General features: G+C 43.0%; 1 protein-coding gene across 2 annotated transcripts in view; it reads left to right on the top strand.

Moving 5' to 3' along the window:
* Positions 1–15357, top strand: part of LOC140735303 (platelet-derived growth factor subunit A-like) — a 74731-nt gene extending 59374 nt beyond the window's left edge. Inside the window, exons 5-7 of one of the 2 annotated variants that reach the window (XM_073060186.1) lie at positions 8393–8516; positions 10561–10690; positions 13660–15357. In XM_073060186.1, coding sequence (XP_072916287.1) covers positions 8393–8516; positions 10561–10670 — 234 coding nt within the window. In that variant the 3' untranslated portion in view covers positions 10671–10690; positions 13660–15357. The remainder of the gene's footprint in view (positions 1–8392; positions 8517–10560; positions 10691–13659) is intronic. The other variant, XM_073060187.1, reaches the window with a different exon arrangement.
* Positions 15358–21178: the final 5821 nt, after the last annotated feature.

Below are 21178 nucleotides of genomic sequence, written 5' to 3'. Positions count from 1 at the left end.
GTATGTATGTATTTATTTATTAATTTATTGTTATTACTATTAGTTTTTTTGTATTTGCACAGTTTATCCTCGTTTGCACGCTGGTTGTCAGTCTTTGTAGCTTTTCACTGATTGTATTGTATTTTTGTCCTAATGTGAATGCCCACAAGAAAATAAATCTCAAGGTATTATACAGTGACATATAACCTCAGCATCCACTTTATTAGGTACACCTGTACACCTCATTAACACAAATATCTAATCAGCTAATCATGTGGCAGCAATTCAATGCATAAAAGCATGCAGACATGGTCAAGAGGTTCAGTTGTTGTTCAGACCAAACATCAGAGTGGATAAGAAATGTGATCTAAATTACTTAGATCGTGGAATGATTGTTGGTGCCAGACGGGGTGGTTTGAGTATCTCAGAAACTGCTGATCTCCTGGGATTTTCACACACAACTGTCTTTAGAGTGTATGGAGAATAGTGGGAAAAATGGGAAAAAAAATCCAGTGAGCTGCAGTTCTCTGAACAAAATTACCTTGTGAATGACAGAGATCAGAGGAGAATGGCCAGACTGATTCAAGCTGACAGGAAGGTGACAGTAACTCAAATTAGCATGTATTACAACAGCGGTGTGCAGAAGAGCATCTCTGAATGTACAACATGTTGAACCTTGAAGTGGACGGGCTACAGCAGCAGAAGACCATGAACATACACTCAGTGTCCACTTTACTAGATACAGGAGGTATGTAATAAAGTGGCCACTGAGTGTACATAATGTGATAATAGATTTTCTTTGAACTTTGAACTTTAGCTAACAGAAAATAGAGAATAAATAGGTTAATGACTTACATTAAAAATAGATTTTTAATAAAACATCTGTTGGATGATACACTTAAGCAATGAATCAGTTCAGAACATATTAGGGTTTTGCATTCAGCTTGTGAGAAATTTCCTATAGGAAGTATTTCAGTAAAGCCCGGCTCCAGTTACTGGCATTGAGTTAACAGTCAGCCTTGAGCCACTTGTTAACCATATAAAATGCACAGCAAATGCAACTAAGATAATTGGAATTTAGTCTCTTAACACTGTCTGGAAAAAGGCTGGAGTGCACTTTTTTTTTTGATGTGGTTATGGGTAACAATTTGTCATGGGAAACTTGCAAAGACTTCACAGGGCAGTTTTAAGTAACATCAGAAAAATTGCAGGATTTGGTTGAAAGGCCAGCTCTGGTCCTTCTGTTTTGTAAACATCACATCCAAAGGAAGATTTAGTATTATTTCTACACCCTTTGGTTCTTAAGGTTACACATTAGCTGATCCGCTGGTTCAAAGCTTCACAGTGCACCTGCTCAGATCTCTAGCAGCTGTAACCAACAACAAATCCCGATTAAACTTCCTATGCCATCTAAAATGTTTTGACCATCTTGCGGTTTCCATAATCTTTGATTTATGGCTAACACTCCAGATTCCAGTGATGTAGAATCACAAAAGTATTGCACAGCAGAGGTGCAGGCCATTCAGGCTAACAACTCCATGATCTATAGAGCCTCATCCTCTCTCTTCGCACCATGGCCCTCTGCTGTGGGGCAGCATAGTAGCGCAGAGGTTAGCAGAACGCTTTACCGTACCGGTGACCCAGATTCCCAACGCTGTCTGTAAGGAGTTTGAACATGCTCTGCGTGACCGAGTGGGTTTCCTCCCACAGTCCAATAATGTACCTACTGGTGGGTTAATTGTCCCATGATTAGGCTAGGATTAAATTTGTTGACTGTTGGGTGACGTGGCTTCCGTACTGTATCTCAATAAATAAAAATATTTCCTTCGCCCAACCTCCCTGTACACCCTTCTCAGTTATTTGAGTTATAGTCATAGAGCAGCACAGCACAGAAACAGGTCTTTTGGCCCATCTAGTCCATGCTGACCCAATTCCTGGCTAGTCCCATCCACTCTTACATGACCATATTTCTCCACGCCCCTTTTCATCCATGCACCTATCCAAACTGTCTTTGAATGTTACAGCTGAACCCACTTCTACTTCAGCCATTTGGTTCAACTATCCCCTGAGAGAGCGAGTTCCATCTCACTTTTGGGTGACACAGCTCTCTCTCACACTTCAAAGTAAATTTGTTATCAAAATACATGTAGGTCACCATACCCAACCCTGAGATTTACTTCTTTGTGGCCATTCACAGTAAATCCAAGAAACACAGTATTATCAATGAAAGACCACACTCAACAGGACGGACAACGAGCAATGTGCAAAAAAAAACAACAAACAGAAAGAGAAAAAATGCAATAATAATAATAAATAAATAAGCAATAAATATTGAAAACATAAGATGAATAGTCCTTGAAAGTGAACCCATATGTTGTGGGAACAGTTCAGTGATGGGGCGAGTGAAGTTTCTGAGATTTCCCTTAGATACCTTGGTGACTTTTTGGCTCTGATGGCCTTTAGCTATGATCTTCTCTCCAGGCACAAACATTCCCTCACAATCAAAGCCTCCCGTTATTTTAAAGACCATTATTAAGTCATCAGCTGGCCTTGATCTCCAAAGAGGAAAGAGGCACCTTTACAAGATTGGAGTCAGTGGGGTGCTGGGAGAATTAACTTCCATCAGCAGGGCAAATGTACTGTAGTGCGGCCACAGTTCGGTCTCTCAGCCTCCACTGGGCGATTTCTGGGGTAGCATTTGCTGATGTGTAATAGGGCCTGTGCGTTGGACTGATAGACAAGGAGCTGGAGGAACCCAGAAGGCCAGGCAGAATCACACAGCAAAATAAAATAACACAGTATGGGCACAGGCCCTTTGGCCCAACCTGTCCCTGCTGCCCTGCTGACTGCAGTATCCTCCCTGCTAATCCCAGTTGCATGGATTCAGCCAATCATCCATCAAGCCTCTCACCTCCATGTACCTATACAAATGCCTCTTAACAGTTTATGGCTAATACGAGAGGGCATAATTTTAAGGTAATTGGAGGAAAGTATAGGGGGTATGTCAGAGATCGTTTTTTTACATGGAGGGCAGTGGGTGCATTGCCGGGGGGGGGGGGGGGGAGTGGTTGGGGCAGATTCATTAGGGACATTTAAGAGACTCTTAATCAGCCTCATAGATGAAATAAAATGAAAGACTGTGTGGGAGGGAAGGGTTAGATTGATCTTGGAGTAGGTTAACTTCCGAGGGGCCTGTACCAAGTGCTCTAAATCTCTCCTCTCTTAACTCGTGCCTTCTAGTTTTCATCTCTCCTACCATAGAGCAAAGACTATGACTGTCCACCTTATTTACACCCCTGATGACTTTATAAACTCCTGTGCAATCACTTGCCATTCTCCTCTCCTCCAGTGTGGCCAGCTTCCTCCTGTATCTCAGGCCCTTTAGTGTTGGCAGCATCCTTGTATAATATAAAGATGCCCACAAGAAAGTGAATCTCAGGGTAGGACATGGTGACACATGCGTACTTTGATAATAAATTTATGTTGAACTTTGAGATGCATGCAAATGGCATTAATGCTGGTCTATATTGTGTGTGTGTGTGTGTGTGTGTGTGTGTGTGTGTGTGTGTGTGTGTGTGTGTGTGTGTGTGTGTGTGTGTGTGTGTGTGTGTGTGTGTGTGTGTGTGTGTGTGTGTGTGTGTGTGAACACTGTATGTCTGCGTGCAAACTAAAGTGTGTGTGTGAGTGCGCATGAGTGTGTGTGTGTGTGTGAGTGTGTGTGAGTGTGCGCGTGTGTGTGTGAGTGTGTGTGTGTGTGTGTGTGTGTGTGAGTGCGCATGAGTGTGTGTGTGTGTGTGAGTGTGCGCGTGTGTGTGTGTGTGTGAGTGTGTGTGTGTGTGTGTGTGTGTGTGTGCAAGCTCCCTGTTGATGGCAAGTGGGGCCTGTCTCAGTTCCTTGCTGATGGATCGAGCAGCAGTCACTGCCTGGTCTGGTCATAAACAATTGAGACCAGTGAGAACCAGTCCAAAAGAAGTGGTATGCTTTTGAGTAACTTTACACCATTGTGTAATTCTTCATATTTTTTTTATATTGGAAACTGTTATGCATTCAAAAATATAATGTTACGTGTCTGGATTAAATATGAACAGCAGTGCGAAGGGGAACTTTTTATAAGTGTATAGATTTGCACAACCAGATCCACGGGCTACCCGGCACAATCCTCGTTCATTTGATTTGACGCATTTCACTGTATGTTTTGATGTGCACGTGACACATAAATCTCATTATTTTCTTTAATGGGAATATATGTTGGAATTCTCCCATCCTTAAAATAACCCCTTTTCCTTTTTAGTTTGTGTATGAATATATTAATCCAAGCTTAAGACCCTGAACTTCAATAGTTTTCCAAAATAACACACACAAAGTGCTTGGGGAACTCAGCAGGTCAGATGAGGAATAAAGAGTCAATGTTTCGGGTCAGGACCCTTAATCAGGACCTCCATTTTTCCATCATTCGTGTGCCTACCTAAGAGATTCTTAAATGTTTCTGATGAATCTCCCTGTACCACCAGCTCTGGCAGTGTGTTCCACACATCCACCGCTCTCTGTGTAAAGAACCTACTTTTGACATCCCCTCTATACTTTCTTCCAATCACCGTAAAATTATGCCCCCTTGTATTAGCCATCTCTGCTCTGGAAAAAAGTCAATGGCTATCCACTTTATCTATGACTGTATGGTCTTGTACGTGTCTATGAAGTCACCTCTCATCCTTCTTTGCTGCAAAGAGAAAAACCCTGGTTCGCTCAGTCTGTCTTCATGAGATGTGCCCTCTCATCCAAACATCATCCCACAAATTTTGAGGGAGTTTACTGTTCCCATAGACTTTTCCGTTCCTGGGCATTGGTGTTTCCATACTTGGCCATGATGCAACCAGTTAGGATACTCTCCACTGTGCCAAATAACCTAATCTGACAAGTTGGAGCTGATGGATAATCCATTAAATATAGAGGCTGGTGGTTTGCAAAATAAAGATTGTGGGATCTTTATCCTTGTTCTGCCCAGGAGGAGGGGGAGTGAGAGCAGAGGTGCAGGAAATAGATGAGATAAAGTCAAAGGCTCTGTCAAGTATGGTCAAGGAGAAGTCAGGGTTCAGGAAGGAGGCCCGTATGCTGGAGGTACCTGTACTGAAAATCATTAGAGTGCCCATAGCTGGAGAAAGTGAATGAAGTTGAAGAAGTTGTTGAATCTGAGAAAAATTGTTCCATGGAACAGAAAAGTTGTTGTAAGTTAATTAATCACAAGAAGGGTTCTCCAACTTCCCTGGCTGTTCCATGGTGAGATGTTGTGAGTGGGTGAAATTATGATTGCTTAACTAACTGAATGGTTGTTTAGACAACTCGGAGTATTAGGACACTCTGCTCTGTGGAGGGTTGGGCTATGCCACTGAACCTCCCCATTGAGGATGGCTGGGTTATGCTGACGTGTTTGAAGCTACCCAGATAAAGTACGAGGTGTTGCTCCTCCAACCTGAGAGAGGGATCATTTTGTAGAGTAATACTTGGTTCATTTCTCTATTGTACGTATGCAGTCCTGTTAGAGCTGCTACGAGTTCCAATATGGAAACATCAGTGCAAGTCTTCTGAAAAGTGACAGTGAAATATTTGAGACACCGGAAATGTGCAGACTGAGTGCTTTCAACCAACCTATAACATTAAGATGGCTTCCTTCTCCTCGAATGAGTGACATGGTAGCGTAGCGGTTAGCTTAACCGCTTGGGGTCACCGATTGGGGTTCGATTCTCGTCGCTGCCTGTAAGGAATTTGTACATTCTTCCTGTGACTGTGTGCATTTCCTGGTTTCTGCCAACATCCCAATGATGTCCAGGTTAGGGTTAGTGAGTTGTGGGCATGCCATGTTGGCGCTGGAAGTGTGGCAACACTTGCAGCCCGTCCCCAGCACAATTCTCGTTGATTTGATTTGATACAAACAATGCACTTCACTATATGTTTTGATGTACGTCTGACAAATAAAGATAGTTTTTATCTTTGAATGCCGCTGAGTATTTCCAACTGATAGTGAAAAGAAAACCTCTGCTGTCTTCATAATTTGGCCGCCACACTTACTGATCATCGGGGAGAAGGTACAGGGGCCTTAAGTCCCACGCCACTAGGTTCAGGAAGAGTTATTACCTTACAACCATCAGGCTGCTGAACTGGCATGGATAATTTCACTCACCTCAACTCTGAACTGATTACACAGCCTATAGATCTCTCTCCCTCTCCCTCTCCCCCTCCCTCTCCCTCTCCCCCTCCCTCTCCCTCTCCCCCTCCCCCTCCTCCTCTCTCTCCCTCTCCCTCTCCCTCCCTCCTCCTCCTCCTCCCTCCTTATTACTTTTTTGTGTATTTGCACTGTCTGTATTCTTTTGCACATTAGTTGTGAATAGCTTTTCCTTGATTCTATTGTTTTTTTGTTCTACTGTGAATGCCTGCAAGAAAATGAATCTGAGGGTAGTATACGGTGACATAAAAGTACTTTGATAATAAGTTTACTTTGAGCTTTGAACTTGGAACTTTGAATTACACTGGAGTCACCCTTCAAATAGAGCTGCATTTAAGTTCCGTACTATTACTGTCGGCGTTGATTGTACGCCCTGGACAGAGAGAATAAGAAGTCCAACTGAACAAAATTCAAGAGGTTTGTTAATATATTTCCTTTATTATTCCACCTTTGAAAAGATGTTTTTAATTGATTGATCCCTAACTACTTCACGTCTAACCAAAGGGTTTTAAATTCTCTAATCTGTTTGTTTAGGGTTATTTGGCAAACCTGTTGAGGGTTGGATTCTCACATCATTGGTTTCGCATAAACAGTACTCAAAATGTTCAGGTAGTTCACTGCCAGAGCTGGTTGGCGTCCCCAGTTGCTTTGAAATAGGTGTTATTTGCTGGAATCGGATTACCGTCAATTCATTTGATCCTACAGGGCTCAGATCCAGCTTTGTGTACGTCTCCTCATGGGATACTGAAGGGAAATGCAAGACTTTTGTTCTGTATGTGCAACGCATTGCCCAGAGGTCAAGTTGTATTAGTTCTACCAACACAAAAGGCTGAAGGAATTCAACGGGTCGGGCAGGCTCTGTGGAAAGGAATAATGACTCTGTTTCTGGCCGAGACCCGCCTACAGGACTGAAACGAAAGGGGGAAGATGCCGGAATAAAAAGGCTGGGGGGAGGGGGAGGAGTACAAGTTGTCGGGTAAGACCAGGGGTTGATGAATTAAGAAGCTGGGAGGTGAGCGGTGGAAGAGGTACAAGGCTGAAGAAGAAGGTTGGAGGGGCACCACCTCGTATTTCATCTGGGTGGCCTCCAACCTGACGGCATGAACACCGATTTCTCCAACTTCCGGTAATTTCCCCCTCCTCCTTCACCATTTCCCATTCCTGTCTGCTTATCTGGTACTGCTCCCACTTCCCTTTCTTCCGTGGTCTTCTGTCCTCTCCTATCAGATTCCCCTTTTTCCGGCATTTTATCCTTTCACCGATCAACTTGCCTGCTCTTTACTTTACCGCCTGCCCCCACCCCTCTCCTGGTTTCACCTGCCACCTTCCACCTTGCACTCTTTTCTCCCTCCCCCACCCCCCCGCCTTCTTAACTCTCACTGCTTCTTATTCTTTCCAGTCCTGATGAAGGGTCTCAGCCTGAAACTTGACTGTTTCCACGGACTCCTTCTTCTCCAGAAACATAAGAACATCTGCAGATGCCGGAAATCTGGAGCAATCCACACAAAATGCTGGAGGAGCTCAGGGTAGAACATAACAAGTCAACAACAGGGTGAAAGATTGTTAACGACACTTGAGAAGGAATAAGCTCACTGTTTCGGGCCAAAACCCTTCATCAAGACCGGAAAGAAGAGAGAATGAAAAAGTGGGGGGCGGAGTACAAGCTGGCAGGTGATGGGGTGAGGAAGTGAGAAGTTGGGAGGTGATGGGTGGAAGATGTAAAGAGCTGAAGAAGAAGGAAGCCGATGAGAGTGGACCGTGGGCGGATAGGAAGAAAGGGAGTTACCAGTGGGAGGTGATGGGCAAGTGAGAAAGAGGGAAGCAGTAAGGGGGGTGCCAGAATAGAAAAAGAAAGGTGGGTGGGGGAGTGAGGTTACCAGAAGTTAGAGAAACTGATGTTCATAGCATCAAGTTGGAGGAATTTGAAGTGTTGCTCTTCCAACCCGAAAGTGGCCTCGTTGTGGCAGTAAAGGAAGTCATGGAGTGACGTGTCAGAACGGGAATGGGGGGGGGGGGTCAAATTATTCATCGAGAAAACCTGCTTTTTGTGGCAAATGGATCATCACTAAATCGCAAATGCATAATAATGAATGATGTGTAGTTTTTCGAACCCTGAATGACTTGAGTGTTCTTTTTCTCTGTAAGTGCAATAATTAATGCAGAATTAGACTATTAACCCACTATGTTGACTTGCAGGTGGCAAAAGTGGAATATATAAGACACAAACCAAGATTAAAGGAGGTTATAGTGAGGTTAGAAGAGCACCTGGAATGTACGTGCACAGCTCTACAGTCCAATTTCGAGTACAGAGAACATGAAGGTACTTTCTGAGTTGCCTGTTCTGTTTGTTTGAAATATGTCGTTCCATCCAAATGTTAAAATTTCTGTTCTTGTTAATCTGCATTAATTAAACAGTCACTTGCAGTCTTTTCAGCAGTTTATAAGGTTTCAAATTCAATTGTAGGGTTGCCACCGCTGGCTGAGTTTTAAGGGATAAATTCAGTCTGTGGAAATTCTCCTCAGAATCAGAATCAGGTTTAATATCATTGGCATATGTTGTAAATTTTTGTTTTTCAGCAGCTGTACATTGCACTACATAATAATTTTTAAAACTATAAATTACAGTAAGAAATACATAAAAAATTAAATAAACTGCAAAAAGAGAGCAAAAAAATGCACATTTGCAGTGGTGTGTGCAGAAAATTAGTTCCCATTGAATGTAGGGAGCAAACACTTTGGGGCAGAATACTATTAAACCAGGCATTTCCAGCCCACAGTATACACTCAGTGGCCACTTTATTAGGTACGACTGTACACCTGGTTAATGCAAATATTTAATTAGCCAATCATGTGGCAAAATTTCAAAGCATAAAAGGGTGCCGGGGTTAAGAGGTTCATTTATTGTTCAGACCAAATTTCAGAATGGGGATGAAATGTGATCTAAGTGACTTTGACTATGGAATGATTGTTGGTGCCAGACAGGGTGGTTTGAGTATCTCCGAAAATGCTGATCTCCTGGGATCTTCATGCACGGCAGTCTCTGGAGTTTACAGAGAATGGTGCAAAAGTTTTAAAAAAGCATTCATCTAGTGAGCGGCAGTTCTGTGGGTGAAAATGCCTTGTTAATGAGAGAGATCAGAGGAGAATGGCCAGACTGGTTCAAGCTGACAGGAAGACGACAGTGATTCAAGTAATTATGTGTTACAACAGTGGTGTGCAGAAGAACTTCTCTGAACACAGAACATGTCGAACCTTGAAGTAAAAGACCACTCCTTACCTAATAAAGTGGACACTTTACAAGCTTAAGGAGAAAGTTGGGGTTGAAGTTCTGCCCCATGATAGAAAAAGCAAGTACTCACTTGTTCTTAAACTCTTTCTCCTCAATCTACTTAATTTTGTTGAAGCCATTTCCTTTTATGAACGTTGTTAATATTTGAAGTGTCAGGCTTCTTAGCTTCCACAATGCAGATGGGTGTGCAAGGGTAAGGACATTTGGCAAGCAGAGACCCCTGTTAGCTTCCATTATTTAATCCTGGTTTTCAGCTTCTTTTCTGTTAATGTATTGTTGCACGGAGTCAGTGAATTACACGTTCTCCAAGTTTACTTTTTTTTTTCTGAATTCACTTTAAGTTCAAGTTTTAACACTGTTTGGGTGGTGGGGTGGAGATACGACTCTACCAAAGGAGCTGTAAGGCGCTCCTTCCCTCCGCTAGCCTGCAGGTTACCCTTGGGCAAGGTGTAGCACCTGCTTGCCCCACTCCTCCCCGATCAGGGTCACATGAAGCAGATGGCAGATGGTCTTCTGAGCAGCTGGTGTGTATCCCAAGTCCTGGCTATGCAACCACTGAGGCCAGACAGACAATCTCTGATGAGTATTGATGAGGGTTGGTGGGTGGGGATGGTCACCTGTATTGTAAAGAAGAAGGCAATGGCAAGCCATTTCTGTAGAAAAATTTGCCAAGAACAATCATGGTCATGAGACCATGATCGTCTACATCATATGACACGGCACATAATGATGATGATAACTTATTAAAAATCCAATAACTTCGCTTGAACAGCATAATTAAAGGAAATATTAGAAAACTGCACAATAACTTACACTTTTTAATTAGGCAACTCAGTCTTACAGTGAGATTCCCTCATTCAACTTACTCTTAATGGAGGGAATCATCATTCCAATTAGACTTTGGACTGCAGCATACTAAGTAATTTGGTTTCAGAGGTGGTAACCCTGTTTATTGATTGTTAGAGAAGTGTTATCGAACTGCTGAACTGGTAAGATTGTGATCCGTATTTGGTTAGTGGCTGCTCCGGTACTTACTGAGGTCTTGTTAAATTCCAACACAAGTGCATTTCCTTAGGCCCTATCACCAAACCAAAGCGTGTTAGAGGAAGAAATAGTGAAAAAGTTAAAAAACGGAAGCGTAAAAAGTTAATACTCTCACCTGACAAGGATGTGTTACCAACATAAAAGCTCTGGGACCCATTCAGGTAGGACTCGTTAAGGTGGCGAACTGATTTCAGCCACTGTACTTCATGAGAAAAAAAATGATTAGATGCTATAATTTTAACACAATCACGTTCCAAATCTTAGCACGACTTGGCTTGAGAGTGGGTAGAAATCATTATTTAATTGGCTCATCTGATTCTGCCCCTTGGGTCAAAGCTGATTACTGCTGAATGTTTCAGACTTTCACTGCTTATTTCCTCCGCACTGATGTGAAAGGGCACATGTCTGCACATTTCTAACCTGGCTTTCCTTTCCTTGCCCTGATGCTGATTGTTGTCCTTTGATTTATTGCAATGATGGGCGGGGAAATTGATTTTTCTTTTGTCAGATGTCTTTTAATGGTGTTAATTTGTAAAATAAAAGAGAGGCAGATAGCAATAGCCATCTTGACTCAGTAGGAAAGGGTCCCACCACAGAAAATAAGATCGAAAGATTTGTTAACTCAATAATTTGAATCCGTCTTCACAGAGGAGCTAACTTCAAATAGAAGGGGAATAAAGTATTAGAGAAAGTTGTGAGGTTAAAGACAGATAAGTCCCGGGAATGAAAGGGTTAATGTATGAGACACATTTGATGGCTCTGGGCCTGTACTCACTGGGGTTTAGAAAAATGAAGTCCTGGTTACGCAACCATCGACGCCAGTCAATCTCTGCAGAGTACTGAAAATGGCTGGGGTTACCTGTCTTGTAAAGACACTGCCCAGAAGAAGGCAATGGCAGACCATTTCTGTAGAAAAATTTGCCGAGAACAATCTTGGCCACAGAAAGAGCATAATCACCTACGTCATATGACACGGCACATGAGGACGATGTTGAGAAGAGAGCAGATGTGGAGAGGGTATTTCCAGTAGATGGATAAATAATTTAAAGATCACGTACACGTGGAAACATCAAAGCATTCAGTGAAATGCGTTGTTTGCGTCCAGGACCAACATAGTCCGAGGATTGTGCTGGGGGCAGCCCACAACTGTGGCTGTGCTTATGATGCCAAATAACATGCAACAGCTTACAAGCCCTGACCGGTGCAACTTGGGAGTGTGGGAACAAGCTGAAGCACCCAGAGGAAATGCGTACGGTCACAGGGAAAACGTACAGACTCCTTACAGACAGCAGCAGGAATTGAACCAGTGTTGCTGGCACTGTAAAGCCCGTTATGCTAACCACTACACTATCCCTATGTAAGATTATGTGAGGCGAGGGATAGGGGTAGAATGCAGTAAACTGTTGCCCACCCCAGAAGTGAATAAAACCCGAGGACAGAATTTTATTTGTTTATTTATTGAGTTAGAGCGTGGAATAGGCCCTTCCAGTCCTTCGAGCCGTGCCACCCAGCACCCCCCGGTTTAACCCTAGCTAATCACGGGACAATTTACAATGACAATTAACATGCTAACCTATATGTCTTTGGACTGTGGGAGGAAACTGGAGCACCCGGAGAAACGCACGTGGTCATGGGGAGTACGTACAAACTCCTTACGGGCAGTGGCGGTGGACTCTGGCCTGAGAGATGAGTTCGAATCCCACCAAAATGAATGCTAACGTGTAATCCAGAGTCCCTGATGTTAACCTGCAGCTGAATGTACTTCCCAACACTTAACTTACCCAGAGTGTCAGCAGGGCACGGCTGGAGATTGCTGCAACCCCTTCTGCGGCCCTCAGCAAAGGGAGAGCGGAAATTAGGCAGGATTCCATCCCTGATCACTCTGCCAAGACTCCTAGTGGAAAGTACGGTTGGCCGTTGGGCGTGAACTACATTGGATTCAGCTGAATAACGACCCCTTTGATGGGTTAACAAAGAGCTGCCAGTTCCTGTTGAAACGTACCCCATCATGAATCTCGCCTTTGGGAGAGTTATTTGGAGAGGCCGAAAGATTTAGATAGAGATCTAAGAAATCTCTCTGACTCAGCTACACAGATGCATTGCTTGAATAGCTAGCTGCAATAAGTATTATTACGGACTAAAGCAGGTTTCAAATTATATATCCTTTCAACCAGTGTTTGAACAGTGGCTTACCAACTGATAAAAATACTGAGGAACTTAGCAGATCGGGCAGCATCTATGGAGGGAATAAATGATCAATGTTTCAGGAAGGAATACAAGCAGGTAGATGATAGGTGAGACCAGGTGAGGGGGAAAGGTGGGTGGGTGGTGGAGGTGGATTGAAGTAAGAAGCTGGGAGGTGATAGGTGGAAGAAGTAAAGGGTTGAAGAAGAAGGAATCTAATAGGAGAGGAGAGTGGACCATGGGAGAATGGGAAGAAGGAGGGGAACTAGTGGGGGGGGGGGGGAGATGACAAGCAGGGGAGGAGAAGAGAAGGGATGAGAGAGGAACCAGAATGGGGAATGGAAGAGGATTATGAGGGAGGGGTGAGAAATTACCAGAAGTTAGAGAAACCGATGTTTATGCCATTAGGTTGGAGGCTACCCAGACAGAAAATGAGGTGTTGCTCCTCCAACCTGGGAGTGGCCTCATTGTAGCAGTAGAGGTGGCCATGGACCAACACGTTGGAATGGGAATGGGAAGTTGAATTGGAATGAGTGGCCACTGGAAAATCATGCCTCTTGCAATAGACGGAGTGAAGGTGCTGGACAAATCGGTCCCCCAGTCTGGGTCATTTTTCTCCATAGATGCAGTCTCGTTTGTTGAGCTCCCCCAGCATTTGGTGTGTGGTGTTCAATATTTCCAGCATCTGCGGAATCTTTAGTATCTGATCTGTTGTTAACACGTTGTTGTGTCTGCAATCACAGTTTTCCTTGACTATAAAGTTTGCACATGTGTGCTTGCAGGAGCACGATATTAAAAAATACACCCAGCATCACAGACACTTAACACAACCACGTCCCTTTGCTTGCGATATGCCACCATGCATGCTAAGTTGGAAGTTCGTTTAATGGAAGAACTTGTCATTTGATTGAATTCCATTTAATCCTTTCTGTTTCTTCTCTTGCAGATGTGAGGTGAAATTAAGCTAATCGAGGACTTGTAATGGAGGGCAAAGGACAAACACCCTTTCGTTACATTCCAAAGCCTGTACCCCAAAGGTGCTTTTATTTAGACTGTTTCCCTTCCGCCCTCAACAAAATTCTCTCCCCGGCAAACTGAAAATGGATAATTTTTTTTTTAAAAAACGGACTTAACTCTTGAGATGACGAAGAGGATGAACGCAGACTGGGTTTGTGTGGTAAACTGATGCAACTCCACATCTTGCCTCTGTCTTTTTTTGAAATACATTTAAAAAGAAACAAACGGAATAAAAAGGCATTCATACGAGTGCAAAGATTATTGGAAAATGCTGCTGAAAGGTTACGGTTTCAAGTGAACGGTGGATATATAATGAAGAACTTCTATAATGGTGCTGTTAATTGAAAGGCTGTTAATTTGATGCCTCAGAGGAACAGATGAATGAGAGGCACAACGCAGATAAGAACTATCCAAACGCAACTTCCCTATCAGAGCCATCCACGGGACTGTGGAGCAACCTTGCACAGTGTTCTAATTCTTTTGAACTACGCAGTTCCTTCTGAGGGTGGGGTGGCAGCCTTGAAGACGGATGTTAAGAGTTCATGAACACACCATTAGGTGTATATTAAGCTTGCTTCTACTGTACTCTCTTTATTGTTTTATTATTCAGTGGACTACTTGTATATTTTATTGCATTTATGAGACTGCAGGCTACAACTTTGCAGTATATTGTTGATTTGTTTTACTGGAAGAATATGATCTTTAACCTAAGATGTTCCGAAAATTTGTAAAAAAAAATTTCCAAAAGCTCTCTTTGGTTCAATATTTCCTTTTATCTCCATTCTTCCTACTTTCTAATTTAAATCATTTCAAGTAAAATTATTTTGCATTAATAAATGATACAAAAAAACAAGTTATCTCTGGTCCTGTATAGTGCAAAATGTTATTTTGGTATTATTTTGTCATTCAGTAGAATTATTTTATGTTTTTCATTTTTGAAAGGAGAAGTATTTTCTAGCGTTTATTTCACACATGTACCTGCACTCAGTGGCCACGTTATTTGCTGCAGGAGTGGAACTTGGTGTGGTTCTCTGCTGCTGTAGCCTATTCACTTCAAAATTTGACATGTTGGGTTTTCAGAGATTCTCTTCTGCACATCTCTGGTATAACATGTGGTTATTTGAGTCACAGTTGCCTTCCTGTCAAATTGAACCCGACTGGCCCGTTCCCCTCTGACCTCTCCCATTAACAAGAAATTTTCACCGATAGAACTGCCGCTCACTGGATGCTTTTTGTTTCTCCATAAACTCTAGAGACTGTTGTGCATGAAAATCCCAGGAGATCAGCAGTTTCGGAGATACTCAAGCCACCCTGTTTGGCACCAACAATCATTCCACAGTCAAAGTCATTTAGATCACATTTCTTCCCCATCCTGATGTTTGGTCTGAACAGCAAATGAACCTCTTGACCATGTCTGCATGTTTTTATGCACTGAGTTACTATAGCATGATTAGCTGATTAGACATTTGCATTACCGAGCAGGAAGTGGCCACTGAGTGTACGTGAAGTAGTTAAGAGAATCTGTTGCATCGATCACTCTAACTTTAGGAATCTCTACAAGAAGCCTGATTTTTAAAAAAATATGTGGTCACAACAATAATTAAAACTCCTGAATATACTCAAGAAAGTGATGTCTACGAATTGGTGATGTGATTTTTTTTAAAAACTGTTCTCATTGTAAGGGCTTGTATTTTTTAAAAGCAAAGCAAAGTCAAAGTGCCTACTGAAAGAAATTGTTTTTTATGATCAACCTCTATGCCAGTCCAAGGAATACACCATGTGCCTATCTAAGGGTCACTTAAGTGTCTGTAATGAACCTCCCTCTACCACCACCCCTGGCTCCACGTTCCCTATACCCACTACTCTCTGTGGGGGAAAAAAAACCTACCTCTGACATCTCCACTGTACTTTACTCCAACCACTGTAACGTTATGTGGCCGGCCGGTGATGTAGTGACATCCGCACCGGACTTTGAGGCGAGTGGTCCCGGGTTCAAATCCGGCCGGTCCCCTGCACGCTTTCCATCCACGTTGGGTTGATGAGCATCAAGCAAGCAACTCGGCCGCAATACACAGACAAATACCGAAAGAAACGGCAAAGTTGCCGCCCGATGCACCACGGGGCACAGAAAGGAACAACAAACTTTAAAATTACGTCCCCAGTATTAGCCATTTCTGCCCTGGGAAAAGGTCTCTGGCTGTCCACTCTATCAATGCTTTTTATCACCTCATACACCTCTGTCAGGTCACCTCTCATCCTCCTTCTGCAAAGAGAAAAGCCCGAGCTCACTCAACCCATCTGTTATGAAATTTGTTTTGTGCCAGCAATATCAGTCCCCAAGTGTCAGCCATTTCTGCTGTGGGGAAAAAAAAACGTGGTTGGCTATCTAATGGAATCTTAAAAAAATTCAAACCCAGTCTTCAAAAATTGAGCAGAACCTACAATAATTGACTTGGTAATAGTCTAGGTAAAGCCGATTACGTGAAATCGTTTCTTTCTTTCCATAGATGCTGTCTGATTTGCTGAGTTCCTCCGGTGGGAAGGGGTGTGTGTGTGTGTGTGTGTGTGTGTGTGTGTGTGTGTGTGTGTGTGTGTGTGTGTGTGTGTGTGTGTGTGTGTGTGTGTGTGTGTGTGTGTGTGTGTGTGTGTGTGTGTGTGTGTGTGTGTGTGTGTGTGTGTGTGTGTGTGTTTGAGTGAGTGAGTGTGTGTGTGACCCTCAGTTAAAAAATAGTAGGGATCCTTGGCATAAAAAAGGTGGGCAACCTTTTCTCTAGATGTTCAGCGTATTGTGTGTTTATAATTAACATGGTATTCAGATTTACTTTGCATGGAGCATTAGTCCACCAGCATGTTTTTTTTAGAGTAATGAGGACTCTGGAGCAAATGGCTGCAATTATTTTAAATTCAAGCGTGTTTAGGTAACTGGTTTCTCGGGATACTTCAGTCACTGCCTTGTGGTTAATAATTACACCGTATTTTAACACCTGTTCCTGAGCATTGAACTATGGTTGAGCTCTGCCAGGTCTAAGGTCAAATATCAGTTTCTATTTGGGAAGCGTATCTATTGACCTCTGTGCTATGCCAGAAGGCTGCATGTTAATGTCGCACAGTGATAGCCAGATGGGGATACCTGAGCTGGCTGCGTGAATTGCTTGCCTTCCTGGGGTAAGCAGTTCAGGAGGCAGGGACCTCACTGACTCCACCTCACCACACGCGAAGTTCGGCAACTTTTGAGATTGCATTTGTTCCATAGAAAGGCACATCCTGTCATACACTGCTCAATCCTCCTCAATATTTACACAGAATGGAAAAAACCAGGAAGATTATTGACCGCATTTTAGTTGAACACCTGTTGTAGATTCTATACCATGAACACTCCCATTCTCCCAATCAATAAACTTATGGAGATAACACCCAATTGTATATCTCGGTTCAATCTAATGGTGATAAATCCCTACATTCTCTGACTTCTGGTGTGTAAGCAAATGAATGAGCAATGATTTCCTAAAACTAAATGAAGATAAAACTGAAATACATTTGGTCCCAAATCCAAAAGAGTCAAAGCTTCTTGGTAACCTTGGGAGTTTGGCTCCCCTTGTAAAATCACAATTAACTAGCCTGGATGTTATTCTTGATTCAGATTTGAATTTCAAATCCCACGTGAAGTAAGTGGCCAGATTAGCAGTTCTACTCTTGAGAAGTATTGCCAAGGTCCGTTCGTTTTGTCACATAATGACGCTGAAAAGTTGTTTCTCGTCTTTATAGCAAATAGACTAGATTTCTGTAATGCAACTTCTATTGGCCTTCTATTGACAAACTTCAACTCATTCAGAATGCCACTACTAGACTTTTAACTAAAACCAGAATGAGGGAACGTATCACTCCCGCCCTAGCTACTCTGCATCGGCTTCCTGTATCTTTTAGGATTGATTTCAAAGTTCTCTTACTCATTTTTAAAGTTCGCGATGGTCTGGGACCAGAGTACATCGCAGAATTATTTTCGTTTTATAATCCTGCTCGAGGTCTGGTGTCTCCTTCCGCTGGTCTCATAAATTTAAACAATCTCCCTCAAATGATTGCTGGCAGGTCAGCTTTTTTTTGAACTAGGCTCCTAAACTGTGGAATTCAATAAATAAGACTATAAAGGACACAGACTCAGCTGATACTTTTAAACACCAGCTCAAAGCCTATTTATTTAACCTTGTTTTTAACTAACATCTTCTTGTCTTTTATTTTCATGTTTATTTCTTATTCTATTTTAATGTTTGTACTTATATCCCATTGTAAATCCTTTGAAGTACATCACCTGTATGAAACGTGCTCTATAAATAAAGTTATTATTATTATTCTGTTCAATGAAACTTGGCAAGAGTGTCTGTCCAGAATGCTTTCCTGACTAAAGCCTGCTTCGTGATATCTTCACCCAGCCACCGTTGTCAGCGGTCAGCTCTCTTCGGACAATCGAATTAGCAGCCTAGTGGCTTGTGTAACGCTATTACAGTATCGGTGACACGAGCTCCATTCTGCTGTTGTCTGTAAGGAGTTTTTATATTCTCCCTGTGACCCTGTGTGTTTCCTCTAGTGCTCCAGCCTCCCCTCACATTCCAAAGACACAGTAGGTTGTGCGCATGCTGTGTTGACATTGGAAGCGTGGCAACACTTGGCTGTCCCAAGAACGTCCTTGAAATTTATAAAAAAATGTTTTTTTAATTGAGAAACAGCATGGAATAAGCCAGTCCAGCTCTTTCAGCTGCGCCACCCAGCAATCCCCCTATTTAGTTCTAATCACAGGACAACTTACAATGATCAATTAACCCACCAATGAGTATTTGGATTGTGGGAGGAAACCCACACGGACACGGGAGAACGTAAAGTCTCCTTACAGGCAACAGCGGGAATTGAACCCTGGTTGCCTGTACTGTTAAGCATTTGTGCCAACCGCTACGCTACCGTGTATTGGCCTTTGATGCAAATTACACTGTTTTTTGATGTAATGTGACAAATGAGTGGGCTCATCATTGTGTCTTCTGCCCCATCACCCAGAACATGCTCTCTTCTTACTGTTACCATCAGGGAGGAGGTACCGGAGCCTGAGACACACACTCAACATTTCAGGAACAGCTTCTTCCCCTCTGCCATCAGATTTCTGAATGGACAATGAACACATGAATGCCACCTTACGATTTTTGCTCCATTTTGGCACTATTTATTTCTCTTTGTAATTTATAGTTCCTTTGTATGAGCTTTGCTGCAGCTGCAAAACAACAAATAATAAACATGATACTGAAATCTACCTCCGATTGTAAAGACTGGCAACAACAGAGGCATGGACTTTACTGCCCCACTCGTGGCACCATTAACAAGTTTGGAAAGACAGCTTTGTACCAAGTGGAAGCAGGTTGACCGTGGGACGGGTGATCCACAATGCTCTCAGAATGCTTCACCGAGCTTTCCACTTCACTTTTTATCCAAGCCATCCCTTTCTTATCTGTGAAGTGTGTGGTTTCAACTTAGAAACTGATCCTGAATGACTCCAGAGCACATTAAAGGTTCAGATTCAAATTCAGATTTATTTATTGCATGTAAGACCATAAGACATGGGAGCAGACTTGGGTCATTAGCACCATCAATCTGCCTTTCATTTCATCATGGCTGATTTATTATCCCTCTCAACTCCATTCAGTTGTATTTACAGTACATCAAAACATAACAGTGAAATGGCTCGTTTGCTTTAACAACCAGCACACCCAAGCTGGGGCAGCCCACAAGTGTTGCCACACATTCCGGCGCCAACACACCATACCAACAGTGCTCACCAGAACAACACAAGTAACAGCAAATCTGGCCCCTTTCCCATCCCTCCCACCCACCCACCCACTGACACACGTAGACAGGCCTCCAACCCCTGGGCAGACTACTCAGAACATGCTTCCATGTGTCCATGAGGCCTCTGTGGGTTATTTGGGGCACACCCCAGAAAGGCCTCCAACCCCAGGACAGGCCGCCCGTTCTTGTTCCCAGATTCTCAGGCCTCCGACCCTCGGACTTCGCTCTGAAAGCGGCATATTTAGCAATTTATTGGGCCGCGGGTTACTAGGGCAGAAAAAGAAGACAGCCCTCTCACCCGGTGAAGGTTTCATCGCCTGGGAAGCAGCCACACTCAGAATGTGGAAATCATTTTAGGCATCAGGCTGCCGTCAGTTTCCCCACGATGTGCAAATCTCATTGAACATATCATTATACCAGTGAACCAACCTTACTCTTGTTACGACCACAAAGCAACAGTAACTTAAATGAAACGTGATATTTATACACTTCAGAGCTAAAGCTTATACTATTTCTGTTAACTGCATCTCTGGCCTACGTCTGCTCTTGGTTATGCTAAGCTGCAGAAAATGATTTATCACGATAGTACGCTTACAGAAACAAAGGTTTTGTTTTCCATGGGATTTAATCCAATATATATATATTTTTCCAAATATGCCAAGAGCTCTACGAATTTATTTCTACTCTGCCTGCTCTGTGGGGTTGATGTGACTGATGGTTGAGTGCAGGGGCGTGTTTGATACCCTTGTCAGGTAGACTCCCTATCTGGCTTCGGGCTGCGGCGTGTAACAGAGTGAAGGCAGCACAGCCTACACCTGGCTTCTTATTCCAGCGTTTGTCACTGGCTGGTAATTGCAATGTTAGAACTCATTTTTAAATTCTAATTTAATTTAATTTTATTGAGATTCAGTGGGGAATAGGCCCTTTCGGCCCTTTGAGGCCCTCCGCACAGCAATCCTCGATTTAACCCTGGCCTAATCATGGGACAATTTACAAAGACCAATTAACCTACCAACCGGTACATTTTTGGATTCTGGAGAATGTACAAACTCCTTGCAGGGCAGCAGCGGGAATTGAAACCAGGGTCGCCTGTGTGTACTTACATCTTGCATTTCTGTTCCAGTCCTCTCCAGCGCAGTGGTTAGCATTGTGCTAACCACTAAACCCGAGAGGACTAGGGTATGAAAGCAAGGATGTGATGCTGAGGCTTTATAAGGCATTGGTCAGACAGAGTATTGAGAGCAGTTTTGGGCCCCTTATCTAAGAAAAGATCTGCTGGCATTGGAGAGGGTCCGGAAGAGGTTCACAAGAATGAATCTGGGAATGAAAGGGTTAATGTATGAAGAGCATCTGATAGCTCTAGGCCTGTACTCACTAGAGATTAGAACACTGAGGGAGCATCTTAATGAAACCTGTTGAATATTGAAAGGTCTAGATTGAGTGGATGAGGAGAGGATGGTTCATATAGTTAGGGAGTCTAGAACCAGAGGGCACAGCCTTAGAGTAGAAAGATGTCCCTTTAGAACAGAGATGAGATGAAATTTCTTTAGCCAGAGGGTAGTGAATCTAAAGAATTCACTGCCACAAAAGGCTGTGGAGGCCAAGTCATTGGGTAAAGCAAC

This window comes from Hemitrygon akajei, chromosome 11 (assembly GCF_048418815.1).
Source record: "Hemitrygon akajei chromosome 11, sHemAka1.3, whole genome shotgun sequence".
Lineage (NCBI taxonomy): Eukaryota > Metazoa > Chordata > Chondrichthyes > Myliobatiformes > Dasyatidae > Hemitrygon > Hemitrygon akajei.
The sequence above is the reverse complement of the archived record's forward strand: the minus strand, read 5'-3'. Positions and strand labels throughout refer to the sequence as shown.